Source organism: Corylus avellana, chromosome ca2, assembly GCF_901000735.1.
Source record: "Corylus avellana chromosome ca2, CavTom2PMs-1.0".
NCBI classification, from domain to species: domain Eukaryota; kingdom Viridiplantae; phylum Streptophyta; class Magnoliopsida; order Fagales; family Betulaceae; genus Corylus; species Corylus avellana.
In genome coordinates this window covers 50607661-50634024 of record NC_081542.1, presented here as the reverse complement: position 1 = coordinate 50634024, position 26364 = coordinate 50607661, and the positions used below count along the sequence as shown (strand labels likewise).

Sequence of the window (26364 nt, the reverse complement as noted above, 5' to 3'; positions counted from 1 at the left end):
ATCTTGAAACTGCTTTTTTTTAGAAAAAAACAAGATAATCAAATAAATGGGTTAAAAAAAAAAATCAAAGAAGGTGTTCACTCCATAATAAGAAAAATTCAACAAAATGCTTAGCAACACAGAGAATCAACCAAAGGAAATTACAAAGCAAATGAGGAGGAAGACAATTGAAAATAGATCAGAAACATCACACCTTGTTGATTAAGCACATGTCTCCACATTGAGACTACGTCAAAAAAAGGAAAAAAGAAAAGAAAATACACTTTCTTGCAAACCCTTAGAAATTAATGGCAAGTGTAAACCATGCATCGACACGCGAATCAGGAAGCCCACCGTTTTTTCTGATCAGGGAAATTACAGGCTGATGCCAATGAGAATAGACACTAACAAGATCAGAACGACAAGGCAGGCAGCAATATCATTCTCTGTACTTGCTATCTCAACATCATCTTTCTCCCAAGTTGCTGTCTCAATTTGAGGTACCACTGCAACCGACAACACTTGTGCCTTCCAAACCAAAAAGCAAACGAGAGCGTGTTGAGAGCTGGTTGACATATATTTGAGCAACTAAGCTATAACTGTAAGATAAATGATATTTACTAGACTTATATATGATTGAGATGACGTAACACTAGTCCTAGCTTGTTGATTTAAAGGTTATTTTTCTGTCGCATTATTCTAATTGCATAACAAAAATCGAATAACAATCTACTAAATAGTATTGCTCTAATAGAAAACATACATGTGAATCAGATGAAGCAGTCTTCATCTCAGAGATAGTGGTAACTGACTGCTTCTTAACTTTGTCCTCCAAAGCAGTATTGCTTCTCTTTAGCTTCTCAATTGCCTCTTCTTGTTTCTTCCATAACAAGGAAAAATCAAAACCGTCATTAATTACATAACACAAAAAGAAAGTCTGAATCGAAAAGAAAATTCCACTCACAAATTTGTGAGCTTTGTCAAGTTGACGTTCAGATTTTAGCTTTGATACTTGACTCTTCAGTTCATTAACCTCTCTCTCAAGGCTGGTGTTTCTCCCTTGGGCTTCAGTGGCCTGTAACATTAATTATAAATAAAGGAAAATCGTATCATATATTGATGGTTTTAATTTGTTTGTTACTTCTTTTTCTTGCTTAATTAATACATTAATTGAGAAAGAGAAAGTCTGAATCGAAAAGAAAATTCCACTCACAAATTTGTGAGCTTTGTCAAGTACTTGGCGTTCAGATTTTAGCTTTGATACTTGACTCTTCAGTTCATTAACCTCTCTCTCAAGGCTGGTGTTTCTCCCTTGGGCTTCAGTGGCCTGTAACATTAATTATAAATAAAGGAAAATCATATCATTGATGGTTTTAATTTGTTTGTTACTTCTTTTTCTTGCTTAATTAATACATTAATTGAGAAAGAGAAGATAACCTTTGATTGGAGCTTGGATTCTAGCCTGGAGAGTGCAGACCTGAGATCACGATTTTCTTTCTCCAAAGCTGCTTTCTGTTTTTGATGGGCTTCAAGTTGAAGGTTTGGCAGCATGGACTACACATGGGAATGGGATGGGACATGTAATAAATGTTTCCTTAATTAGGTAGCAATACTATTATTTGTGTTGTTGTTGTCGTTGAGTTCAAATACAAAGATGACAAATATTATTAACCGGTGGCCTCCACTCCGTACCTGGCTGTCGTCATCGAGCAGAGGTTGGTTTAGTGAATTGGAAGGAGAAATTCGGTGATAGCGAAAAGGAGTGCGTCGCACCCTTATTGATTGCCCGTTTCCCATTGATTCGATCGATCACCACCTAAAATCATTGAATATGATCTCAACTTTCAAGTTTTACCATGCATATAAGTTGAAAAGGAGTATGTACAATCACACAAGAAGCACGTACAAGATAGAAAGGAAAACACAGATTTTAATTAGACAACTTTTACCTTTGCTCGATTGTCTCCTTTCAGCGCGTGTGTATATATATATATATATATATATGAAAGAAAGCAAATAAAATTGCTTTTGGTGGAATGAAGTCTCAACTTCGTTCTCATCGTAAAGAGTTATAATTGTAATCAAGTTTGTAATCCAAATTTGTTACAAATTAGGAGAACTAATACAATACAAACAAGTAGAACAAATACAACTAAAACACTAAAGGAAAGAGATAAAAACAACATAATATTAGAGAGTGGGCTATGAGATAATGCTAGAGAGTGGTCTTTGAATCTAAAACAAACTCTATTGGTTCCATGAGTTTGCCTCTAAGGAAAAGAAAAATAAAACGAGAGGAAGATAAGACCCTTTATGAAGATATTAGCACATTGATCTTGAGTTGGAATGTAACTAGCACTAAGATCTTTGTGAAGAATTTTCTCACAGATGAAGGTACGAGTATAGTAGCTTTCTTTTATGGTATCAGAGCCTATCGCAGGAATCCCACACTACTTACCCGTGACAAAGATCAGGAAAAATACTGACCTGCACGTGAGGGAGGGTGTTGAGGAAGGATTCCACATTGCCTGTGGACAACGTCTTGAGCATATTTATAAGAAATTGACAACCATCTCTTATAGAACCGATTTTATGAAATGATTCAATATATACAACAAGATCACATGCACCAAAAAGATAGATATATATAGGCCTCAAACCTCCATCAAAGGGCACTTCACAGGCTTTAACAAGCCGAGTACGCAAATACAATATTTTGGTCTCGATCAACTTAGAAAATTTCTTGGAAAGTCAATCTTGTTAAGATAGATTAATTGTTCAGCAATTTCCTAAGAACTTTATCCGACAATCTGCAGGCTTTGTTTAGCAAACCGTCATTATCAAACAATTCTACTATGAAAATTTTTCGTCAACATATATATTAAATATATGGCTAACATATAAAATATTTGTTATATCCCATAAATTGTATAAAAATACAACTATGCCCTTAGATTAAAAAATTAAAATTAAAATTAAAAAAGAAAAGGGATAACCACGGCCAAACTTGTTTTTCACATTTTTTATTTTTTATTTTTTATTTTATAAAGGCCTATTTTTTTGCCATTTTTGCTAACGGAGGGGTAATTGAAAGGGCTTATACATTAGAACTTACATTACAATTACTTTTTAAAGCTCGGAGGAACATTGCAAATTGCTTAGGAGTTCCCCTTTTAAGTGTAATTTCCCCATAATTCTAGCTGCTTTCAATATCTTGGCAAGGAATGCAGCATGAAATTGCTAAGTATATCATTTTGCAATTTTAAATATTAGAAAAAGGACGAGTAAGCCATACATATCCTAAACCCGAAATCAAAACTTGCACATGGATGGGTGTAATCAATATAATCCAGAATTAGACAACACATTAGTAAATTATTTTATATTTTTTGGCAATTGTTAGAATCTTGGATAAATTACGTATCTTTCAGCGCAAGACCTAGCAAAATTCTTCCTTCCACTCTTGGGTGGTTCTCAGAAAATGCCAATAATTACATGGTGATAGGTAAGATTTTTACCAAATATTTCCATTGGAGGAGCAACCCTTAATTTTCACAAGCATTAGATTACTCCAGAAGAGAACATGGACATTTCTAAAAAGTCCCAAACATGATCCAACAAGAGTGTACAATTTCTAGTAGCCATTCTAAGCAAACTGAGGGGAGAGCCGGAACTTATAAGTTCTGCAATCCCCAAGGAGAAATGGAGCATCGGAAAGGCTACCATGGGCTCTCTTATTGTAATAACCTGGATAGTCATCCCTGCTGAAGGGCACAACTTCATGCAAAACGAGGCCTATCTTCTCTGCTTTCTTCACTAAATCCCATCTGTCATAAGGGTTACCCTTCTTGTGTGACACATGAATCTCCCCTCCTTGTTTCCGTAAGAGAACTTTAGCATTCTTCAAAAAACCCTTCACCAATCTCTTGTTCAACCTATTTCAGTGCCATTGAATTCACGTCAGTTTGTGTTTTCTCATTTTATCAAACAACATTAGAAGTTACCCTATGAATCTATGATTTGTTTGTTCAACTTCAACACAATTATGAAATTAGAAGAGTTGTTAACAAATCTCCATCAAAGGTATTGTACGTACTGAAGAGGATGAGAAATGATCGCATCATACCTTCGTTAAATATAGGCATAATAATTAGAAGAAAAACAAAGAAGGGAAAAGCTTCTTTCTATCCTGTGTTCTTATTTTTCCGAGCAAATACACAAAAATATCTCCTGCCTGTTGAGGAATGATCATACATTGCTTGTGGACAAGATCTTGGACATGTTTATAAGAAATTGACAATCCTTTCTTATTGAACCGGTTTTATGAGATAAGTTAGGCTCACGAATTTCTTAATGGTATCAAAGCCTACCACAGGACAAATGAGAGCCCACATTACTTATCCCATGACAAAGACCCGAAAAGATACCGGCCTGCACGTGAGGGAGGGTATTGAGGAATAATCCCACATTGCCTGTAACATGTTTATAAGAGATTGACAACCTTTTTTATTGAACCAGTTTTATGAGATGAGTTAGGCCCACGAATTTCTTCACTGCCAGCTAGTGGGGAACAGGCAGGGCGGGGACATTAGCATTGTCATCCGACTGGCAATGAGTTGTTGTGTTTGCTGTTTTGAACATCTTCCTTATTGTTCATAGCTTTATGCTCCAGTACTGATGAAATGTGAATCCAGCTACTAGATAACTGGTCCTAAAGCCTTAACACTAGACGGAGGGAGATGATAGGAAAGGAGAGAGGAAGGAGTGGGAGGGAGTTACACTCCTTGTGTGGATTTTTTGTCTTTCTTTTTTTGGGAGGGGGAGGGGATAAAGAGGATTAGGGGATTTGGAGTGGTGTAGCATCCCCACAAAGTAATTTCTTCAATTCCATCAAATTGATGTGAGTATATGAGTTTTAATGATATATATATTTTTTAACTCTTTTTAATTTCTTAAGAATTTCAACAATATCTACAAAAATCCTTATAACTTATTATCTCTCCCTATTGTCAATTCATTTCACACGACAGCTAAACAAGAAGAGGGATACACACTCCCAAGCATTCTGTTAAAAGAAAGAGAAATGACATATAAAATGAAAAATTAGATGATGGTAAAGTAAATGTTTAAAAACGAAGTAGAAGAGAAAGATAACATAACTTGATCTGGCAATTGTTATCCTCGGGGTAGAGAAATCCAACGTGAGGGAAATTGTAGACGATCCTATCAAACCTCTGAGTCTTGAGGAAGAAATGTTGGCTCATCTCCAGGGCATCAACTTTATACAACACCAAGCAGCCCCTCTCTTCCAGCTCCCTCACATTCCCTATCCCATAACTGTACTTCTTCGCTAGATCCTCTGAATTATGTCAAGTAAATACATAAAAAGGGACTATATTTATACAAACCCCACTAATAAAATCTCTAAAATGTTCACAAAAAAAAAAAAGAAGAAAAAAAAAGTAAAAGCTTCAATGGTCGGTCTGCAGTTTACCCTGAGTATCGAGAGAAGTGGCAACCATGTTGCGGGCAGAGCCAAATGCTCTGGCTAAGCATAGGGAGAAGGAGAGGTCTCCCTCTCCAACCAACAATATTCTCTGCTTGGATGAGTAGTGCTTCATCCATTTCTCTGTTTCTCTATCCAAGTCATCGTCATCATCATCATCTTCATCATCATCATCATCATCTTCTGTGCCATCATCCTCTTGGTCCTTTCCTGATTCAATTATTACCTCTTGGTATTCCTCTTCGTTCTCCATTACCATTAGATTCCCGGACAGAAACGCTTTTGGTAGCCCAAGGGTCTCTTCTTTGTTCCTGCGTGCCTTTTACTATTCAAATCACACGCCTACACCAAAAGCAAAAGTGAAAAAGCCCATCACTGACTCAAATGCGTTTTCGTATTTCCTTCTCATTCGCTACTTGTACGTATTTTTTAGTCCAATTCCTCTGATAACCGATAAATGCCTAGACACTGATGCGAGTATTCACTTTTTCTTTTCTTTTGGTAATACAAAGAAGTGACACAACACAACAGTCGATTCAAATGTTCCCAAGACTCGGTAGGAATGTTTTACAAAGGAATCAATGATGGGGATAAAGGCGACTTCTCCGGTGGATTGAGATTCCTAAGGTATTGCATTAAGATACAACACCTTTTTTCTGACCATTCATTTTTTAAAAGAATGGTTCATATTATGACAGCAAGACATGGAAAAAGAAAAGTGTAGTTTTAAAGCATAATTGTTGATGCTGAACTACTCACATGGTTTGAAAGTGGCCGAACTACCCCAATGACACCGAAAAAGTGGTGGGTAGCAACCATGCAATGGTGGACCACTTGTTGGTAATGAGGGGTCAAGTTGCAGAGAGGAAGAAAATGAGTGGATTTGAGGTCTTGTTTTTTCTAAACATTGTTTTAAGTTTTCACAAAGTAGATTACATGAAATGATCATGATCGTTCATTTTAATTGATGGGTATTTCTGGATTACACAGTGGAATCTCAATCCGCAAATCTCTAACACAAAATCATGGTGGGCAAGAAAACATAAATAGCCACTCAGACTTAAAACAAGATTTGCATTTGCTCCACTTTGAGACATGAAATATTGAGCGCATTTTCTTAAACCATAAAACAGCTAGTGAGTTAAGTAGCAAGTTTGATTTGCCGCTGCAGCTGTTCATAATTATGATCAGAAAACACAAACCAAATCTACCACATTTCTGACAATCAATACACAATCTTTTTCTCTTGTTGGGGAGTTTATAAGAGCTAATCACAAGGATAAAAGCTGCTCACTGGAAATATAATAATTACATCAGAAAGGATCTCTAATTGAAAAGGAGAAAAGCAAAGAAAAGAAAGTTATACACCAAGGACGACAACATGTTACAAAAAACACAGCGGCTACTTCTGCATGTCTTCTAAGGTCTGCACAAAGCTAACTCCATCGTTACGGTGCCATCCCCAACTCCCAGGCGCCCAACATTAATTATCTGCACCAAGATTATTAAGTGAATAACAGCTAAATAAGGCCATCACAGTTCAAGAAGAAAATAAAAAATTTACCAGGGATGTCGACTTGTGCCCTTTCCATTTGACTTTCTAAGCTAGCAGACTCTTTTAACTTAGCTAGCTCACTTAGGACATCTTGGAGGGGTTCGCTGAGCTTAGTCCTCTTAGGCTGGAGGAAAAATTTAGTTCAGAAAGCCAATAGTTGAATCATAAGTTGGCAGAACGATTATATTATGACAATGACAATTATCAACAGCTGAAAGATTGTCATGCTCATTAGTTGTTCAAAAGGGAATGAGATGAATATTAAGCCCCAAAGTCAGGAAATATCAACAATTTGTCTTATGCATTCACCTTTCAAATGATTGGCACAATAAAATCAGTTTTGCATCCATAGTCATAATAAACTGCCCACCAATTCGGCTTACTTCTACTTATCAAACATTAGCAGCTCAACCTGATATTAGTTCTAGTCTTCTACCTCTGCAGTTATTAATATGGAGAGCAACACCTTTGCCAATTTTCTACTTATTTGTCAAACATAGAACTAGAAATAATATAGTAAGCAAAGACTTGGCATAGTAAGCGATCTACAATATAATTCTCCAATAAAATTACAAAGCCAGACATGTCATACCTTCAAGGTTGGGACCAGAGCAAAAACTTCATCAACAGATTCTGGACAAACATTGGCAATCAGGCATATCTGCAGTCAAAAAATTGACAATAAGAATACTACATGACTTTTAAGATTCAAGTGACTCAGGTTGAGATTGAGACCTCGCCATCAGTGACACCATATTTTGTGAGAGTCCTTATTCCAGTTAAGAATTCAACAACTGATGGAGGTAAACGCCACATCAAGAACAGTGATAGGTCATATAAAATTGTGTGTGTGGACACACACAGACAAACAAACACATACAAAACTAATTCTTTTTTGATAAGTTTAAAAAAAAAAAAAAAAAACTCTGAAAAGAAAGTTCAAGGATACTCAAGAACTTGTCTAACAAGCTGGGGATTTGTGTAATGGCCACCCCTTTTGGCGTACTGCAGCCCTTTGTCAAATGATCTGGAAACAAACAGCAATTGTAACACTTGAAATACACATTGAACTTCTATTCAATAACAGAAGCATTAAATTTGTTCCTCACACAGGGAGTCTAAATTCTGGATCTCTTGTTAATATGACCATCTGATCCTTGATTCCTTGTAAAATATCAACAGCCTCACAATCCATCATGCATTTGGCATTCTCTGGGAGTTCTGCATATGTTGTTAAAAACAAGTAACAGTACAGCATTAACCTACCAGTGGACACCCCCAGCTTAAGAGATAGATCTACAAATAACTTTCTCCAAAACAAAGAAAACATGCACAGTATACTAGCATAAAATCTAGATTATTAACAACCAAGAGATCAATCACATAAATAGGCTAATTAGCAATAAACATCATGTCCTCAGACCAAAAACATTCTTCAAAGTACCCACCCTGCTCAATTTTGAACTCCAGTGGTTGTGGTTCCTTAGAAATTGAATTTTTTCCACCAGTAGAAGTCTTGTCACTTTTTCCCCATTTGCTCGAATCGCCTTAACAATCAAAAACAGTGCATTCAAAGGAAATCAATCATAGATGTCCACAGAGAAGGTAATCAAAATAAACAGGCAACAGCCAAATAAAACGTAGAAGAAAATTAAACCTTTTGGAAATGTAGTTTCATCCTTCCCACCAGATTTTGGTGAGAAATTAGCTTCGGGTGAACCTATAATAATAATTCCACCAATTAGAGAGGATTAATGGGTACTTAATGTTTAAGTCTCATTCAAACAACTGTTCAACATTTCAGAAGATAAGCATACTTATCACTAGCATATATATATATATCACCCATCATAAAGGTCAAAAATAAGTATTGAAGGAAAAGAAGAAAACGTTAACCTTCAAAATTGAACTGAACTTTCTTTCCCCTCTTTGACTTTGTTGAGCTATCATCCTTCCCTTTCAACGATGCTACACCTAAAAGAATTCACAGAAAACAGGTGCTTCACGACATTGCATGTTTTAAATAATAGTATTTCCTATATTTTCTTCGCACAGATTTCTGCACCAATGGGTACAACTCATCAACACCCCAAAAAAAGCCAGGATTATAACAACTTCTCCTTAGACAGACCATGACTTTCTTTCTTTCTGGGCATAGACAGACTCACTTGATTAAATAGAATGTACTACCACTTTGGCCATCCAATCCCCCACTTACTGGGCATATTCAGACAAGTATATTTTTTTTCTTCTTTTCATACAAAGCAATGCATATAACACCCAGAAACAAAACAAAAGACCTTGAGGGTTAGATTTGAGTGAAGATTTTCGTGCTGTTTGCGGGGGCAGAGAGAACCCTTTTCCTCCTTTCTCCATTACTACTTTCTATTTTCTGCAAAACATAATAATACACCTGTATTTAACAGTAATGTAATACATATAATAGAAACCAGACAAACCCCTTTAACCAAAAAAACGAAACAAAAACAAAACAAAACAAATTCAGAAAACTCCGCAAAGACCAAAAATGGCGTAAAGTAAGGAAAACCAAACCCATTAAACTAAACATAAATAAATAAACGAGAAAGAAGAAGATAAAGGGTACCAGTGAAAGACCGCAAGGGCTGATCGCCAAGGAGGAGGAAATGAGACCTGGTTTCCTATCTTTCACTGCCTAAACCCATGTGTTGGCCCTTTTCATTGGCTTTTTCCGTTTTCCCATGCGTTTTTTTTTTTTTTTTTTAATATTTTTTATAGGCTTGAATGCGTCTCTAATCTCTCCCATAACGACGATAATACCCATGGTTTCCAAGGTGACAAACGCTACGACAATTGGGGCAGTTTTGTCTCTCAGTTCAGTATATTTTATTACTTTCAATCCAATTTATGAACGAATTTATAGTTTTGTTAGAGAGAATATTTAGTCAAATTATAGGAGAATCCCAAATACTGTATGTATTATTCATACATTAAACAATTGTCATTGAAATCATCCATGTCTAAACCAATTTTTTTTTAAAAAAAAAATTATCCTTTTCAAATGAAGATATCCAAAACATAATAATAATAATAAAGAGATTTAAAAAAAAAAAGAAAAAAAAAAAAGAAGAAGCTGTTTATGAATTTTTGGTATTATTACTCAAAAGTAAGTTATTTGATTCACTTACGTACATTAACTCGCTAAAAAGCGTTTATAAGTAGAAATCCAGCTCAAGTCCTAATTTTAGGAAACAGGTACACTTCATACCTTATTGCTGTCTCTTGTAAATTGTAATTATTTTTTAGTTTAAAGGAGAATCCAAGCTCAGATCCATTAATTATTTGTCTCTTCTTATCAATTTTTTCAATGCACAATCCAATTCCAAGGTCATATTTTATTAAAATTTGCAGAGGTGATGACGCATTCAAATTAAATTTTTATAACATTTAATGGTATACATGATATTACATCATTTAAATAGTGTGAAATTTTAATCTAAACCATAAAATAGTTTTATCTCCATTTCACTTTAAATTATTAATTTGCAGGAAAAGTCATGGTTATAACATACACAGAAGATAACAGAGTGCTTCAACTGTAAACAGTAAATACATGCAACAACACTTGTATTTCATTGCATCATCCAAGCTAATCTGCAGAAATAGCTTTACATCTTTGCAGAAATGATACCGTGCATATATACACGAACCACCAACTGACTGCCAGGGGTTACACACAATTAAAGGGGAAAAAGCAATTCCATTTTTACTAGAGAAGAAAGTTGTACAAAAAACACTAGGGAAGCCAATGCCACAATGTCCAGTTTGTTCCAACATATCTGCTTCTAGTTCACCTCATTTGCAGGCATGCCGTGTACTTTCCCAATTTATCAACCTACTGAGGCAAATGAACAGAATGCTAGCCGCACAAAAACTTGATTGATTACAAGTATGATGAAATGCCACTGGATTCCTTTCTCCTCTTACTTCTAGTGAACCAAAACAAGAAAAAGAAACAATCATACCAACCAACAAACAAATAACTGAAACCCATTTGTTCAGGCTAAAAAGTTCTATCTGAAAAGGGAGACGAACTTCTGTTCAATGAAAATGTGAAAAAATAATCAATATCCTCTCTACTCGATGAACCTTTGCGCAGAAAAAGCCATATTGACAGTAAAAGAAAAAACAAGCTCTTCCCGCTCTCGACTATCAACTTGTTGTAGGCTTGAAACTTAGGTATCATCGACTTGCGAGTGAAAAACAAAACTCGGAAATGTGGTGGTGATGTCTCTGCCCAAGAAAAAACAGGACGAATGTTAGAAGCAAGAGTTTGAATTCTTGAATCATTTATGATTTCCAATCTCTAGAAAATTCCCATCAGTATAAGCTCAACATTACAAACCTTCTAAAATATAATAAGAGGGAAAAACGCCTTATAACAGATTTCAAAAGGAGACACCATATATCGATTTTCAACAAGAAATACTATTAGTGGAACTTCTATCATCCATTACCTATTAAGTGATTCTCATATGTGCTGGGAAGATAGAGCAATAATAACTAACTCACTTGAGATATTGAAGAGTCATATTCTTCAAAAGGGATGGATGTCGCAAAACAAGGCTTCGCCACTCTTCCTTGTCAATTTTTCCATCATGTTTAGTATCAGCTTCCTCAAAGGTCTAAAAAAACCAAAAACAATTATATATATGGTGTGAGGATTACAAATGCAACATTTTTACATAAAGTATTACCTCAACATAGGTTATTGCATAATATTGAGCATTTAATTCATTGCATAATATTGTGCGCTACGGGAAATATCCAAATACTGTTTTATTCTTTCAATAATCCATTTTTATAACAATGAAATCCTACTGTTCCTACCCCTAGCTTCTATGATATGTTGTTAAGATTGGCTTCTGCTCAACACTAAACAGAAAGAGCAGAAAAACATTGAATTGCCATACATGATGCAGAAAATAACTCTGACACGAAACGTATAAATTGAAAATGACCAATTAGTCAAAACAAAAAGAACCGAATTACGACAATGTATAGCAATGATCAATATCATTAAGACCTGACATGTGAACTGAATCAATAAAAATAAGTACCTTGTCAATGATACTTTCTATCACGTCATCCGAAAGATTCATACCAGATTCAGCAAGTGTGGCCACCACCATTTGCTTTACCTATTCATTAAAATGTACAGCAACCAACTTCCTTTAGATGCATCCCTGAAGCTTTTTTTTTTCTTTTTCTTCAAAGAGACAGTAGCAAAAAACTAAAGTTGTGGCCATGTATGAGATTCAAGTGAAGTAAAAGCATCATTAATAAACTTTTACACCAGTCCAAAATGTTGAGGTAAAAGCAATTTATGAACTGGAAACAGCAAAAGAAAGGGTGAAAGCAATTTTTTTTTTTAATATTTTTTATTAGTAACTCGATCTCATTTGGAAGCGCAGCGAGGCTTAACCCAATTACACAAAAACTATACAAGAGAGACCCCCTATTAGGGAGAAAAAGAAGAACAAAAGCCCAAAAATTCCAAGAAACTAGAAAAGCAAGGACTATTATACGCAACAATCCAAGTATAAAGGGATTTGAACAAAGCAATCTTAAGCTCTACCACCAAAGTCTCACAATTTCCAAAGCTCATTGTGTTCCGCTCTCTTTAAATGCTCCACATTAAACACAGAGGTACCATCCTCCAAACTTCTAAAATGTTATGGTGCCCCCACCTCACCTCTCCAACTAGCCAACTCTGTCACCCTTTTAGGCATGACCCACTCTACCAAAAAAAGGAAGAATTGAAACCCATAAATCTCTCCTCACTTTACATTGAAGCAGAAGATGATCTATGAACTCCTCACTCCTTCTGCACGTACATCCACCACAATGATAGTTGACAAAATATGATATATTCACTCAACAGAAATTAGGATAGCAATACCTCCTGTCTCTCGATGAACCCTTGCTGTTTGAGATCATACAATTGGAATGAAACTGCGAGAAGAGAAAAGTTAGGCATCCCCACCATGCAATCATAGATGTGTGTCCATGTGAGTGAGTGACGCGCGTGTGTGTGTGTGTGTGTCTGTACATCACTATGCAATCATCAGGAGAGTCAAAGGGCTAAAACCATGGAGAAAAAATAACACTGAAGAACCAAGCCATTACCATAGATAAACTAGTCTCTCTTTCCCTTCTAACCACCTCAAATCCCCACTATAAATGATGAAGGCATAAAGCAAGAGTTATATACACGCTACAGCTCCCCTTTTTTCTACTAGATTAAGGTACTTCGATGGATTGACAATTTCTAAATACTAGCTGATACTTACATTCGATCTTATCATCAATTGGTGCATTGGGGTGAAAGACAGAGAGAGCACGTGCAAACTCTTCAAAATCTAGTATCCCATTGTGCTTCGTATCAAACAAATCAAATACCTATAAAATTTGAAAAAGATGGTTATAATTAGCACAAAGACTATATTGAAGTCATGAATGTATATGTGAGTGTTCATAAAGGAATTCAACTCGTTAATGCATGAGCTCAGGGATAAAAAAAAAAAAAAAAAAAAAAAAAAAGTCAATTAGTGTAAGAAAACCATCTAAGCTTAGGCCAGCCAGCCAACAGAGACAAAATAAGCACTGTGTATAAATCTCATTGGGTAACATTGCAAAATGGGTCCAAAAGGTTCAAGCCATAAAAAGGTGATTGAACCTATGGCTAGAAATTTTAACCATAGACATGCCAACAGATCTAAATGAGACAGAATGCAAGCAAAATAATTTCACATCTACCAAGAGAAAATATGTAGAATGCTAAAATATCGGAGGAAAAAGCACATCAAAACCAAGCCAACAAAAAGTGAAGAGTTGATACAAAAAGGAATACCCGGTCAGCAAATAAGCTCTCTTTTTTGTTTGTCTTGAACAATGCCAGTTGAAATTCTTCCTGGAACATTAAAGACAACCAAAACGGGATTATTTTTCTTATTCAAAAGGAGAGTCAAGTCATTACATTGAAATAAATTAAAACAAAGTCACTTTCAGTTTGAAAGTGCAAGCAATATAATTAAATTAAGATATAAATAGAACAACGGTGAATGCTATGACTCTAGTACCTTATTGATCAGCCCGTCATCAATTACAGCACTGCTAATCTTCTTAAACAGTTCGTACAGCGCTTCTATCTCACTAACACTAACTGCATTTGAAGTAACATGAATTAAATATCTTTGCATGCTCTGGATGCTTATACTACTCCTAAAGTGTAAAGATAAAACTAACAAGCCCAGAAGAAATATTGGAAAACCCAGTTACGTGGTGTTCAAAACCATTTGGGATATCAGATAGTCATCACATCAACCATGAGGACCTACATGTGCCCCTTGGGTATTGTTGCAGCATGTAGAAAATAGAGAAGCAAAACACCTCCATCCTTAGTTTTAAGATCTATTTTGAAAAATTCTCCACTGATGAAGGGAAAAAGAATTTGGAAACTCTTGATGATGTACCTATTTAGGAGACCTAGGTAACATCCTTTCTGTCGTTAAATTGGAATTTGTAAAATAATATCAACTGTTCAAAATTAACAATATAATTGAAAGAGACAACAAGCCAATGGCTTTCCCATCACATAATGTTCCCAGACAGGCTTCGTGACATCTAGAACTGGAAAGTTTAACAAAGAAGGTAACATACAGACTGTCTCTCTTGCAAGAGCTTCTGGATCTTGAAGACCCTTGGGTTGGTTATACAAATCAGTATCACAACAATTAACAACAGCAGCCCACAAATGCTTTAATCCGTCTAGGCACTGCACCATGATCTTTTCAAGACGTCAAAACACTCCATACCTGTGCACAAGGAAAAATTCTTGAAACCTACAACCAAGCTAAGAGAAACCCACATACTCGTGATAAATTGAAAGGAACAATAAATTCTCCAGCTGACCTAGGTCTTGATAGCGAGTGGTCAAGGAAACAAAGTGCACACCAAATAAAAAGATATGAACTTTCTACAATGCTTATAACAGTTGGTTTACCCTTGCCTAAACTTGCAAAAGATGATCATTTTCCATATTTCAAAATGTACCCCAAAACACACAGGACCGTTAGAGTATATTGTCGCACATCAAAGCGTGAAGGTGATTTATGACAAATTGATGTTTTACCAGTCAAGCTAGTTTGATTCAAGTGACAATAAAGCATAAAGGTGACTTTAACTGAAAATAAGCAAGTAACCAAGAAGCACATTGGACAAAGAAAAGGAAAAAAAAAATGTCCAAGATATTAAATTCTATAACACATGTATTCATCTGAAAAGAAAAAAAAAATCTATAACACGTCTTTATTGTTCTAAACTAAACTGTGCAAATTCGATGACGTCCTTTCAGATAAAGGATATGCATAATCACAAACTTTATGCATTAAAATTTGCCAATATTGCTTCAAGTTTTCAAAAAACCAAAAGTAAATGAAATTACTTCAAATGAAAAAAAATATTACCAAACAAGTAAACTACAAAATATTCATTTTAAAACTTTCCAAAATTGTCAAAATCTAGTAAAGCTATCATTTTGGCAGCTTTTGGCAAAAAAAAAAAAATTCACATCAGACATCCAGCAATAATAAGCAGATGGAATTGGCTACCCAAAAACATTGATTGCATTATAAATGCACCCAAATGAATCGCTAAGATACCAGAAAAAAAGTGTAGCATGCTCGCAAAGGCAGGAGATCAATGGTTACCAAAATTATGAGAACATTGTTATGCTGGGAATAACTTCAGGAAAACTATAAGCTCCAGTTCAACACTTTCAGGTGCATGGTATCTAGAGAGACAAATAAATATGGTGCATGGAAATGGAAAAAGGCAGTCAATTATAATGGCTGTCAAAAGAATATTGGAAACAAGCTGAGCCCAATATCACTGAATACATTCTGAATCATTGCTATGCCATTGACTGCCTTTGTTGCATGTTGGGTGGGACTTCAAAGTGGTCATTGATGCTGCTATATATGTACGTACGTACATACGTACTGTATGTGTGTGTCCATATATATATATATAAGGAGAAGAAACCTTGGACTTTTGTAAGAATCCAAAACCTTTTTTTTTCCTTTACTTCTGCCTTCTCGCCACACAAAGCAGAAATGAAAATGATAAATGCCTCATACCATTTATAAAAATAACCATATTCGTGTGGTGTAAGCTAATGTGGAAGAAAGCAATCCAATCTATTTTCTTTCTCACCCATGTGGATTCAAATAAGAAAAGAAACATCAAATCAAACCAATTCTTTAAAATATCCTGATAGTTATAAGAGTCCAAAAATTTTGTTGTTTTTTCTCCATCTTCTTGGCAACAACCAATCATTAATACAATGATATAAACACCAATAGAGAAACTGTAAGTGTAAATGATGGACTCGATATCCCCATTTTGACATGCGACAAAGGAATCCAATCTGCTTTTTCTTTCCTCCATCTTCTCAGCAACAAAGGAAGCATATGTGCAGTACGAGAAATGCCACGTACGATTGATAAAACTAAGAATATATGCATCGTGCTGGTAGCCATTTTAGCAAATCAATAACTGGATTGACAGAGGAAAACAATCTGACCCTTTTGTCGCAAAGTAAACTAATAGAAAGAAGATAAACATACGGATCTTACATCATTCGCACCGTGGACTGTTGTAAGCAATTTAACACTTTTTTCCTTTTATACTGTCCTCTTGGCAACAACCAATGCATAAATGTAATACGACAGATGCCCGTACATCATATAAACCCAAAGCATAATTACGTGGCCATATCAAGAATTGGTTCGATAATCCATTTGACAAGGAAAACAATCTGTTTCTTTGTCGCCATGCAAATTAATAAAGAAAAGGAAACATCTGGATCTTACTTCATTGGTACCCTAGATCACTACAACTCCCCCAATATTCCTTTACTCATTCTGTCTTCTCAGCAACAAAAACAGCATACGCCATACAAACAATATATGAACTGTTGGCAAAACTAAACCTATGTATATTTATATTGCAAATAAAGGGATAATTGCAACCATCCGCAGCCAAAGCACTTACTACAGATTGGGGCAGCAGGACAGGAGACTAAATCTTTATGCATGAATGTAATGGGCAGCAGGCAACCCATATCTATCTACAGTTATTTAATACCATCAACACTAACAGCTCACTGTGACAAAGAGCTTTAAGCCTTGGATGCTAAAGGCTTAAAATTAATCCCGTCCCAAGTACTATTTATTTTTTTATGACCAACAAAGTTTGCTAAATCAGGTGCATCTTTTGGGGATTCATTTGCATTATAACCCACAAATACCTGGGTGGCATTACCTAAAATGCATATATTAAGAAAGGCCAATCGCAAGCTATTAAAAAACAGAAACTTAGCCTGAAAACAGTTGCCTTGAAATCAACCCTATAATTGAATTAGTGATTAATAAACAGATATCAGAGGCAAAACGCAAAAGGCAAACTAACCGAACGCCATCAGTACCATAGTCAATGATGGCAATGCACGAACAGAAATATTACAGATGCCAATTTAAAAAACCTAAACTTTCCGGTCCAATGCCACCATTAAAAACCAAAATTGCGACACAAACCACGCAAGGATAAGACCCACGACAGATTAAACAGAACCCACAAAAAAGATTGGGGATTTTCTGTTAATTAATTTCAGAAACAAATATAGTTTCAATGAATAATAACAAGAATCAAAGAGATGGAAGTGCAGAGATGGATATAAAGGGCAAAAGGGGCTTACCTTTTCAGAAAGACCAAGAAGATGAACGAAGAGATAACCACCAACGCGACGAGGAGGAGGAAGGGGGCGAGTCAAAATTCTGAGACATGTCTAACTAATCATTACTCTTCTTTCTTTTGTGTTTTCAAAGAAAAAGAAAATTTACTACTACCATCGAGGTGGGGTTTTATTCGATCTGTTTAAGCAGGTTCATGATTGTGATTGATTATAAATTAAAAATGAAATCTGGGTGTTTTTGAGTTCCGCAGTAGCTACCTAAATTTGGAAGGCAAAGCGCCAAACCATATTTCCCAACCAAGTGTTTCATTTTCATACGCGTGGCTCTTACTTGGTAGGTCCAATGATCACGTGGTATTGAGACCATTGGAGTTAGGTGGTATTGCCATCCCCTTCACATTATCTGCATAAGGTTTGGAGTTGGGTCAAATAAAGTTTGCTTCTTGGTTCGGGAAGCTCATTAGCCACCTAAGTTTTTAGTAGTAGAATTTAAGCCACTGAGACCCTTTTCTTTGTCTGTTAAAATTTTCGACCAAAAGGAGATTGAACCAGTTCTACCTAGGTTGCCTAGGCTGATGTGACATATGCTGTACAAATTTTTTAAAATCTTATATTTTTGTTGGTGCAAATTCAATAGGTCCGTATGAGAAGTTTTTTGACCTAACATGTTTAGGCAGCCCGCTTTAGGCTATCCAAACACTACCAAATAGGTGATGACTCGAGCAAACTCTCATATCAATATCATTACACTCATCTAAATTATGAAATTCAAGCCGCCACCTTTTGGAGTGGTATATGTCACGCGTGAAAGGTGTACTTGGTATTTCCCAATGGGGCCATCCAATGGAAATTGAATTCGTCTATTTTTCTTCTTTTTCCTGAGAGATTGAATTCGTCCATTAGGTTGCAGTATATATATGTAGCCTCTGATAGATGAAAAAAAAAAAAACAGCATATTCTCCAACTAATGATAAGAACTTTCTACACGGACACAAAATGATGCAAAGAGCTTATAAACAGTTCAAAAGCAAAACATGAAAAGGCAATTACAGCAAGTTCAATGAGAAAAGGGAGCGTCTTTCTTTCCTATCTGTCTCTGCCTTTATCACGGCTATGGTCTGATCTACTTCCCTTTGGTATGATCTTCTTAGGATCCAACTTGCTCCGAGACATTCCTTCCTCTCTAATCTCCTTCCCCTTCTCTGACTCCACTTCCTCAATTTCTCCAATGACCAACTTTCTTTCCAATGCTACTGGCAGTTTCCCATCTGATCTCTTACTTTTATGTTGATCTTTTTCACCTGCTCCGGGAATGGCGGTTCTTCCTCTACTAAACTTTTCATCTGAACCCAGCTTTAGCTGCTTATACTGATCTTCTCTTACAGTACTGGGTGCCTGCTTTCCTTTAGAGATTAGCTCCGGGGGTGGCAGCGCTAGCTTGTGGGTGGTTTCCTTGGAACCTCTCTCTTGTTCAAAAAACAGGACTTGCACGACCGTTCTCAATGGTAGCCGTTCATTTTTCACAGCATGAGCACGTACCACCGGAGATAACTTTTGGCAGTCTAGACTCCGGCAGAGGCGCTTTTTGTCTCCCTTGCTCAGGTCAGGATGCTCCTGTTTATCAATTGAGACACATTGTGAATGTGCAAGGAATGAAATTCACTTTCTTCCTGCTTATATCGCATTCATTATTAATGCTCACAGACACGACACAATAATATGTTTGGCCCTGCATCTAACACCTTTAAATAATTTCGAAGTACATGGAAAATTGGCTTTCATCAATCCTTCACTTAGCTTATTCTCCCAAAAACTTAAGCTAAATTAATTAATTAATATCTGACAACCGATGAAATATTTTGATTGAAATGGAGATAAACTGGGTGGGAGATAGAATTTGAATTAGTAAGTTACCTTAAGATAAATGTTGATTGCCTTGTAAAGGGAATCGTGTTCTGGGCGAGCAATATCCGGTAACGCTTCAGCTAGAGAAACTAATTTGGATACCGGCATGTTGGCATCCTTTGCAACCACTTCAAGGTAAGAATCAACGAGCTTCCCAACCTTGATAATGGATCCCAAAAAGTGGCTGTTTTCTGCAGGAGAAGGAGATTGTCTCCTCCATAGCACCACTAAACTTTCTAAGACAGCCACAACCAAGTCAATATCGTAAGAGTGGGCTTCAGAGGTTGAGTGCAAGGGAAAGAGCAAGTCAGTAACTGTTGCCTCCTCAAATTGCAGACTAGATCTCCTTATTAGCTCTGTCTTTGTCACGGGAGAGGCTCCTACGTAATTCGCTATGCTTAGAAGCCTCAGCAAAAACCCAACTGAAACCGATCCTCGATCTCCAGGAATCATGCTCACTATAACTTCAAGAATTCGTCGATTCTTATCCTTAAAGTCTTGAGCTTGAGGCACTGAACTCTGTAGAGGTCTACTCTTTGTGGTGTCTGGTAGCCAACGGCAGGCATAGACATGCAAAGCTTCGCCAATAAGCTGTGGTGGCAACATGTATGTCGATCTGATGGCAGTAATCATACACCGGAACAGGTCTATGTCAAGATCAGATAAGTCCTCCGTCCACCAATCCTTCGGCACAGAGTGGTGGTGTTTCTTGGAGTAACCGGGTCTAGTGTAAGTGTAGGACCATGTGACCTGCACAAACTCATCATCAGTTTTAATCAAACATTTACATCTAAAATAAGCTCCCCGTGTATCCCAAAAGCTTAATCTAATAGAAAAGAAAGAAAGTAAAATTCTTCACCTTTGCTGGCGGGGTGAGGATTTTCTCAACAATGGAATCGATGCACTTTCTGGTGATTCCATAAGTCTCAGACCACTCGGGTAACTTTGATGTGCTCTGGAGTGCGATTACAGAGTCCTTCCAACCCTCCAGAATGCATGACATGAAAAAGGCTTCAAGTTTTACAACAAAGTTTCCCTTCTCTACCGATTCAGTCATTCTAAGGAACTTGGCAGCACAGAATGCTGATACAAAGTTGTGTGCGCTGATATCAATAGTAATTCCATAGCAATATTTAGCACACACTTCAAAAGCATCTTCGCCTCCGGGAAGATCATGAAGCTCAATTGTAACATTCTCGGAATTGCCAGCATCAGAGAAAAGACGCTGCAAGAGGCCGCACTTTGGAAGAAGAGGAAACTGCAGCTAAGAACAGCAGAATTAACAAGGATCTAAGTAACAGTGATCCAGAAGAAGTGTCTTCAAATTAGAAGAATTGAAATGCTTCCTTTCTTTAATTTTTCAACCCCTCATCATCTAATTAATATGCTGCATGAATCTGAGTCCAAATGGGAAGCATGCAGGAAGAAACACAACATTGAGATTGCATCAGCAAACAACACAAGTACTAAATCATCGTATACCTTATGGAGAAGATAACTGATGTCATTAATCTGTACAATGATGTCGCTAGGTAAATCTGAAACCATTGTCCTGCATTTGTTGAACAAATTTATTAGTTTAAGCCCCCAAAACGCAACACATATCTAAATGCAGAAATCTCATTACAATTAATTAATTAAGTGGATGATGATGATGAAAACACCTGGTAGCTTCTTCTGTGTAAAACGTGTCTGGCCTCGACCCAAGTTTCATAAACTTCATTTTTGTTATGGTGTTTTCTTTTCTGTCAAAAGATCTCGATCAGTCCTTCCTTCATATATAACATTGGAATGTTCCCTTTCCAGATGATTGCCCACTGAAATCCAGAATCTAGAGAAGAAAAAAAGGGTAAAAAGAGAATTAATTAGAGAAATTAAGAAGCAATCAAGTACAAATGTGCATGCAATGAATGCATGCATGGAATTAAGTGGACACATGATTCACAAAAATAATCAAAGCACTTATATCATATTCAGAGAAATAAATACATTGGAAAGAAACGCACTTGAAATATTTACTCACAAGTCAGCTTTATTGCTGTTCAAGTCAGCTTTACCAATTTGTTTTATTCCAACATAATAGTAATTAATGAAATGGAGATAAGGAAGAAAAACAATACAGTATCTAAGCAATAATACACAAGTCAGCCTAGCTAGCTAGTAGCTGAATCAGGCCGGTTAGAATAGGAAATATATATATATATATATATATAATAAGAGAATTAATGTAAACTATTACAGAATAATATCAAACTATACAAAAAAATAAAAATAAATTAGGCCAACAAAATATATTCAAACAAAGTCAAAGAAGGTTGTATAGGAGAAATTAATGTAAAATTTAAAAATAAAAATCAACTGGAAAAAAAAAGTGTTGAATTGTGAGCAAATGGTGATTTAGAAGCTGCAACAGCTCAAGAGTGAAAGATGCATATATGATTGAATGAATAAAGTCCATCATCATTCGGCCCAAAGATTTGGCAAAAATAATAAGAGATCATAAAATTAAGAAAAATGGATCAGAGGAGGGAGGAGAAGCAAAGCGATCATGAAAGACAGGTTGGTTCTAGAGCTTCTTCTGCAGTAAAGGTGTAATGGACATGGAAATATTTCACTACTCACCTGATCACCTTGCGTCCAACCACATCCTCATTTTCTGTACGTAACCCCACAATCCCTTTAATTTATAGAAGGAAGTTACGCCTAGAAATTAGAAGAAAACAAAACAAAACCAATTTTTTGCTGTGATATATATATATGCATGCGTTGCAACAAATTTATGACACAAAGAGTGTCAAATTAAGAGGCAAAATGGCATTGTGCCACTGAGCCTTTCAGACCTTTTCTACAAGTCATGCAAATTTGTCTCCACTTTAGTGTTTTTGGAAGTTACTTTAAAAGTTAATGAAGTGGTTGAAATTCATTAAGAAGATGTGAACGCACGCCTCTCTCACTGCCTCACATTATAGCCTCAGGATCGGATGTTCCTGACACTAGGTAATTTTTCTTATCTATAACTGATCACAACCTGATCAAGGATTCCCTTATTATACATTAGATAAATTTTGGCAAACGACGTCGTTAAAATATTGTTAATTAAGTGATTAAATTTATCATTTTTTATCGGTTTAAGCTTCTGAAACAACAGGTGATGATATATATAACACACTTCACAGATAATAATGCTAATTATCATAAGAATGTGAGTAAGATGCACTGCTAGCTCTTTCTAATCAATATCTTCCAAGTTAGGAAGTAGAATGATCAAGTTGGAGACATATATGATCATGGGGTTAGGTGGGAAAATGATCAGTCCACATCGACTATATATGCTATGATACGATTTATTAATGTGAAGAATTCTTAAGTGTATCATTCCACAGTAAATTACCATTTATTTTAAGACATGAAGAGTAAATGCTACATATATATTACGTCCTTATCTCACTTCCATTTTACTGAGTCGATATACAAAGATTTATGAGTATAATATCACATCAGCCTAATGGGATGAAAGTGAAATTGAGGTATAGTATGTAAAATTACTTTCTGTTTTTCTTAAGCATGTAGAATTACTAAGTAAATGGAAATGGCTGAATTTTTAATAATTTAGTTTATGTTCTAACAGTTTCTCATTGTCCCTCAATAAATAAAGCCCAACACATGTTCAATTAAAATAGGAAGTGAATTGCGAAAATTAGATTCAAACTCCATACCGTTTTAGTGTTAAATCACTACTTGGCATGAATATTAATGGTTAACATTAATCCCCTTATGTGAATGTTAACAAAATAGATCAATTATATTTTTGCATAAATATCTCATAATTTTTTTTAATAACTAATTGGTTCAGGTTAAGGAAGAAAAGAAAGGGATATTTGTACTATAATGACCTTATGCTTTATTAAGCGTGGTTTCCAACCGAATGAATTATTCCCTGAAGTTATCTCAAATTTAGCATATATGAAACTATATTCATATATAGATGCTCAAGCATATATATTTGAGATTTAGCATCTTACTTACATGAGCACCCCGGCCAAGCATACTTCTAAAAAGTTCTAATTTCTTAAAAAAAAAAAAAAATAAATAAATGAAGACTTTTCTCAACCCATCAAAAGAAGGGGGAATAAAAAAGAAGAATCTTGAATTGTTCTACAGTAGTGAGGGATAATGTTGATGTTGGTCCATGCGCCTTTATCATGCATTACTTATTGGTTGAAAATCAAACCTAGCTAGTGTGGTCTCTGCTTTCGCAGACAAATGGTGGTAAAGAGAGAAGCACAGTGCTAATGTGGCACAGTGCCAACACCTTTTTTTATCAGATTGGGAAAAGCCCTTAGAGGTTTTTCCTTCTGAGCAGGAAATAGCACAAGCCTTCCAAGCCACACTTTGTTTCAAAAGGTAGCTTTACCAGATCCAATGCTGCAGCACCATGAATTCACATGAAAAATCAGGGAATCATGGTTTGCTTTGTGTCAGTCTAGCTGATCGCTGAATAACATAATTATATATAATGAAATTGGTCCTTATATATACTTGGATGATTGCATATATGCCATTCACAATATATATTGGTATATATTTAGGCTATTTATATGTGTTAACATTCTCTTTTTGAGATTGATAATTAACAACTTTCTAATAAGGGTTTTATTGCTTTCTTTTTGTCCATATTCCTTTGGAGTTTTTTATTTAACGGCTACAGTGCAGTTTCTTTTTCTACATGCATTATCTTATCCGCTAGCAAAGTATGGCAGATCAATCTTCATCATCTGTATAAGAGAATGAAAAAGCACCTTGAGTTTTGGGTTGGTTTTCATCAAGTGGGATACAACAATGACAACTAAATTTTTTTTCAATCAAAAATCATCCCCCTCCACCATACCATTAACAGAGTTAGCACTATATATATATACATAAAAATATAATACTGGAAACTGGAAAATACCTTGACCACAACTCAAAAAAAAAAAAAACTCAAAAGGGGGAGATGGCCGGGAAGAGATCAACGTACCACAAATATCTGATGGATGTTGTTTGCTTCCAAGAAAGAAGCACCATTAATTTACAATTGAAAAGCTGCAAAATATAGGCTTTGAGCTCCAAGTGACAGCACAAAGTTGAAGATGAGAGAGACCACAGCTTTCTGCTTGATCAGAAACATACATACATGCATCAGTAGTGGTATCCATGAAGATGAGATGCATATATATGTATATATGGCACGTGAAATATATAGATTTCATGCATATAATCCTCAGAGAGAGAGAGAGAGAGAGAGAGAGAGAGGGTTAATATGGCCTATGGGGGTTTCTGTTAAAATCCGCTAGTGAGACACACCAACTAAATAAAAAAGGAGGACCCCCCTCCCCTCCCCTCCCCTCCCTTCCCTTCCCGCGGTGTCTGATCACCAAGAGTATTGGAGTGAGAGAGAGAGAGAGAGAGAGAGAGAGAAAGAGTGGTTGGTTGGTATTAGTCAACATGGTAATATATCAAAAGCATATTATGATAAGCTGCTTGAACCGAAAAAAGAAATGGAATGGAAAAAGCGAGAAGACTATGCTTTCTATCTCTCTCTCTCTCCCTCTTTTCCCCCAAGAGCTTGAAATTTGTGCTCTATGATTGAATTCAGAAAAAAAGCATACAATGGCAAGTGGGCAGGCCTTGGGAGTGCTCCTACCCTAAAGAAGCTTATCATGGGACCAATTTTGAAAGATCCCCTCTGCATACCCCATCATGCTTCCCCCCACTATCTTTTGGTATATTCTTCTTCTACAGCTCCCTGTTGGCTCTTCTTGATCTGCATGTCGGCCACGTGTCTTGTCCTCTACCGTTTGTTACATCATCCTGATGGGATCTATCTGGCTTCTTTGTTGGTTGTTTTGGAGGCCAAACACAGACAAGTATTTCTCTTCCTGTCCCTGTGTGTTTCGCAAAATTTCATGCGTGTTGGCTTCTATCTTTCTGTATTCTGTTCGTGTGCACACTCACACGTGTATCAGTCTTTTCTCGTTTTGATTTTTTCTTTTCTTTTGTTTTTGATCGGGATGTCCATGTCCGGTCCCACATGATTTTATTTTATTTTATTTACAAGGAGAAGGAGAAAGAAGGCCCACCTGGGCCACCCATCCCTTCAGTTCAGTCCCTTCATTTGAAGGGAATGCGCGAGCTAGCTGTACGTTGAGAGGCTTTTATCCCATAGCTTTAACCAGTATTAGCTTAAAGCTATATTCTGCATTAATCCCAGCTGCATGTCCAACCCAATTATGTTATGACGATGATCTTAATTAATAACATGATCATCATCATCAGCCTTAATTACTTTCCATCGATCCAGTTTCTTAATTAGATTTTGTTATCTAAACTAATCTTGGGAAAAAGCCAATCATGTGCCTTTCTTAATTAGATTTGGATGTCATGCTACAAGGTTGCTTATGTGAGAGGTTGTTCAAATCCCGTCTGAATTATAAGAACAAGAAGGATTCAGACAACCTCTCCCATGATAAGCAACCTTATTACATAAATGATTAAGTATTTTGTTCTGATGCATTTGCTACTTTATTGAAACATGATGCAGCAACTACTTAATGACATAAATAAAGTGGTTTTTGCGTCTTAACC

The 26364-nt window shown here is 36.1% G+C and overlaps 5 protein-coding genes across 7 annotated transcripts; all 5 read right to left on the bottom strand.

Moving 5' to 3' along the window:
• Positions 1 to 125: 125 nt before the first annotated feature.
• On the bottom strand, positions 126 to 1784 carry LOC132173081 (uncharacterized). Its single transcript, XM_059584656.1, has 6 exons — positions 1672 to 1784; positions 1417 to 1533; positions 1193 to 1306; positions 944 to 1054; positions 743 to 859; positions 126 to 507 (listed from the first exon to the last, which is right to left on the bottom strand). The coding sequence occupies exons 1-6, from the start codon at positions 1774 to 1776 to the stop codon at positions 355 to 357; spliced, it is 717 nt and encodes a 238-aa protein (XP_059440639.1). The 5' UTR covers positions 1777 to 1784; the 3' UTR covers positions 126 to 354.
• Positions 1785 to 3509: 1725 nt separating this feature from the next.
• LOC132171172 (uncharacterized protein At4g26485-like) lies at positions 3510 to 5960 on the bottom strand. The gene is made up of 3 exons (XM_059582417.1): positions 5474 to 5960; positions 5140 to 5338; positions 3510 to 3914 (listed from the first exon to the last, which is right to left on the bottom strand). Exons 1-3 carry the CDS (start codon positions 5742 to 5744, stop codon positions 3626 to 3628), a joined length of 759 nt encoding a protein of 252 aa, XP_059438400.1. The 5' UTR covers positions 5745 to 5960; the 3' UTR covers positions 3510 to 3625.
• Positions 5961 to 6622: 662 nt separating this feature from the next.
• LOC132171147 (DNA-directed RNA polymerases IV and V subunit 4-like) lies at positions 6623 to 9755 on the bottom strand. Its single transcript, XM_059582388.1, has 11 exons — positions 9646 to 9755; positions 9341 to 9432; positions 8937 to 9014; positions 8698 to 8760; positions 8489 to 8587; positions 8150 to 8261; positions 7990 to 8067; positions 7776 to 7809; positions 7633 to 7701; positions 7050 to 7164; positions 6623 to 6976 (listed from the first exon to the last, which is right to left on the bottom strand). The coding sequence occupies exons 2-11, from the start codon at positions 9414 to 9416 to the stop codon at positions 6969 to 6971; spliced, it is 732 nt and encodes a 243-aa protein (XP_059438371.1). The 5' UTR covers positions 9417 to 9432; positions 9646 to 9755; the 3' UTR covers positions 6623 to 6968.
• Positions 9756 to 10629: 874 nt separating this feature from the next.
• Positions 10630 to 18133, bottom strand: LOC132168684 (calcineurin B-like protein 3). The gene is made up of 9 exons (XM_059579699.1): positions 17839 to 18133; positions 14742 to 14896; positions 14162 to 14244; positions 13933 to 13992; positions 13373 to 13481; positions 12982 to 13034; positions 12140 to 12220; positions 11592 to 11704; positions 10630 to 11312 (listed from the first exon to the last, which is right to left on the bottom strand). The coding sequence occupies exons 2-9, from the start codon at positions 14863 to 14865 to the stop codon at positions 11255 to 11257; spliced, it is 681 nt and encodes a 226-aa protein (XP_059435682.1). The 5' UTR covers positions 14866 to 14896; positions 17839 to 18133; the 3' UTR covers positions 10630 to 11254.
• A 420-nt stretch (positions 18134 to 18553) lies between these two features.
• LOC132168683 (BTB/POZ domain-containing protein At5g47800) lies at positions 18554 to 25115 on the bottom strand. Of its 3 annotated transcripts, XM_059579697.1 has the most exons (7): positions 24758 to 25115; positions 21405 to 21571; positions 21223 to 21292; positions 20600 to 21004; positions 19750 to 20490; positions 18886 to 19449; positions 18554 to 18713 (listed from the first exon to the last, which is right to left on the bottom strand). In XM_059579697.1, the coding sequence occupies exons 2-6, from the start codon at positions 21461 to 21463 to the stop codon at positions 18922 to 18924; spliced, it is 1803 nt and encodes a 600-aa protein (XP_059435680.1). In that variant the 5' UTR covers positions 21464 to 21571; positions 24758 to 25115; the 3' UTR covers positions 18554 to 18713; positions 18886 to 18921. The 3 variants fall into 3 exon arrangements, with proteins under 3 accessions (XP_059435680.1, XP_059435679.1, XP_059435681.1); XM_059579696.1 differs by lacking the exon at positions 18554 to 18713 and having other exon boundaries at positions 18777 to 19449; XM_059579698.1 differs by lacking the exon at positions 18554 to 18713 and having other exon boundaries at positions 18777 to 19449; positions 20600 to 20998.
• Positions 25116 to 26364: the final 1249 nt, after the last annotated feature.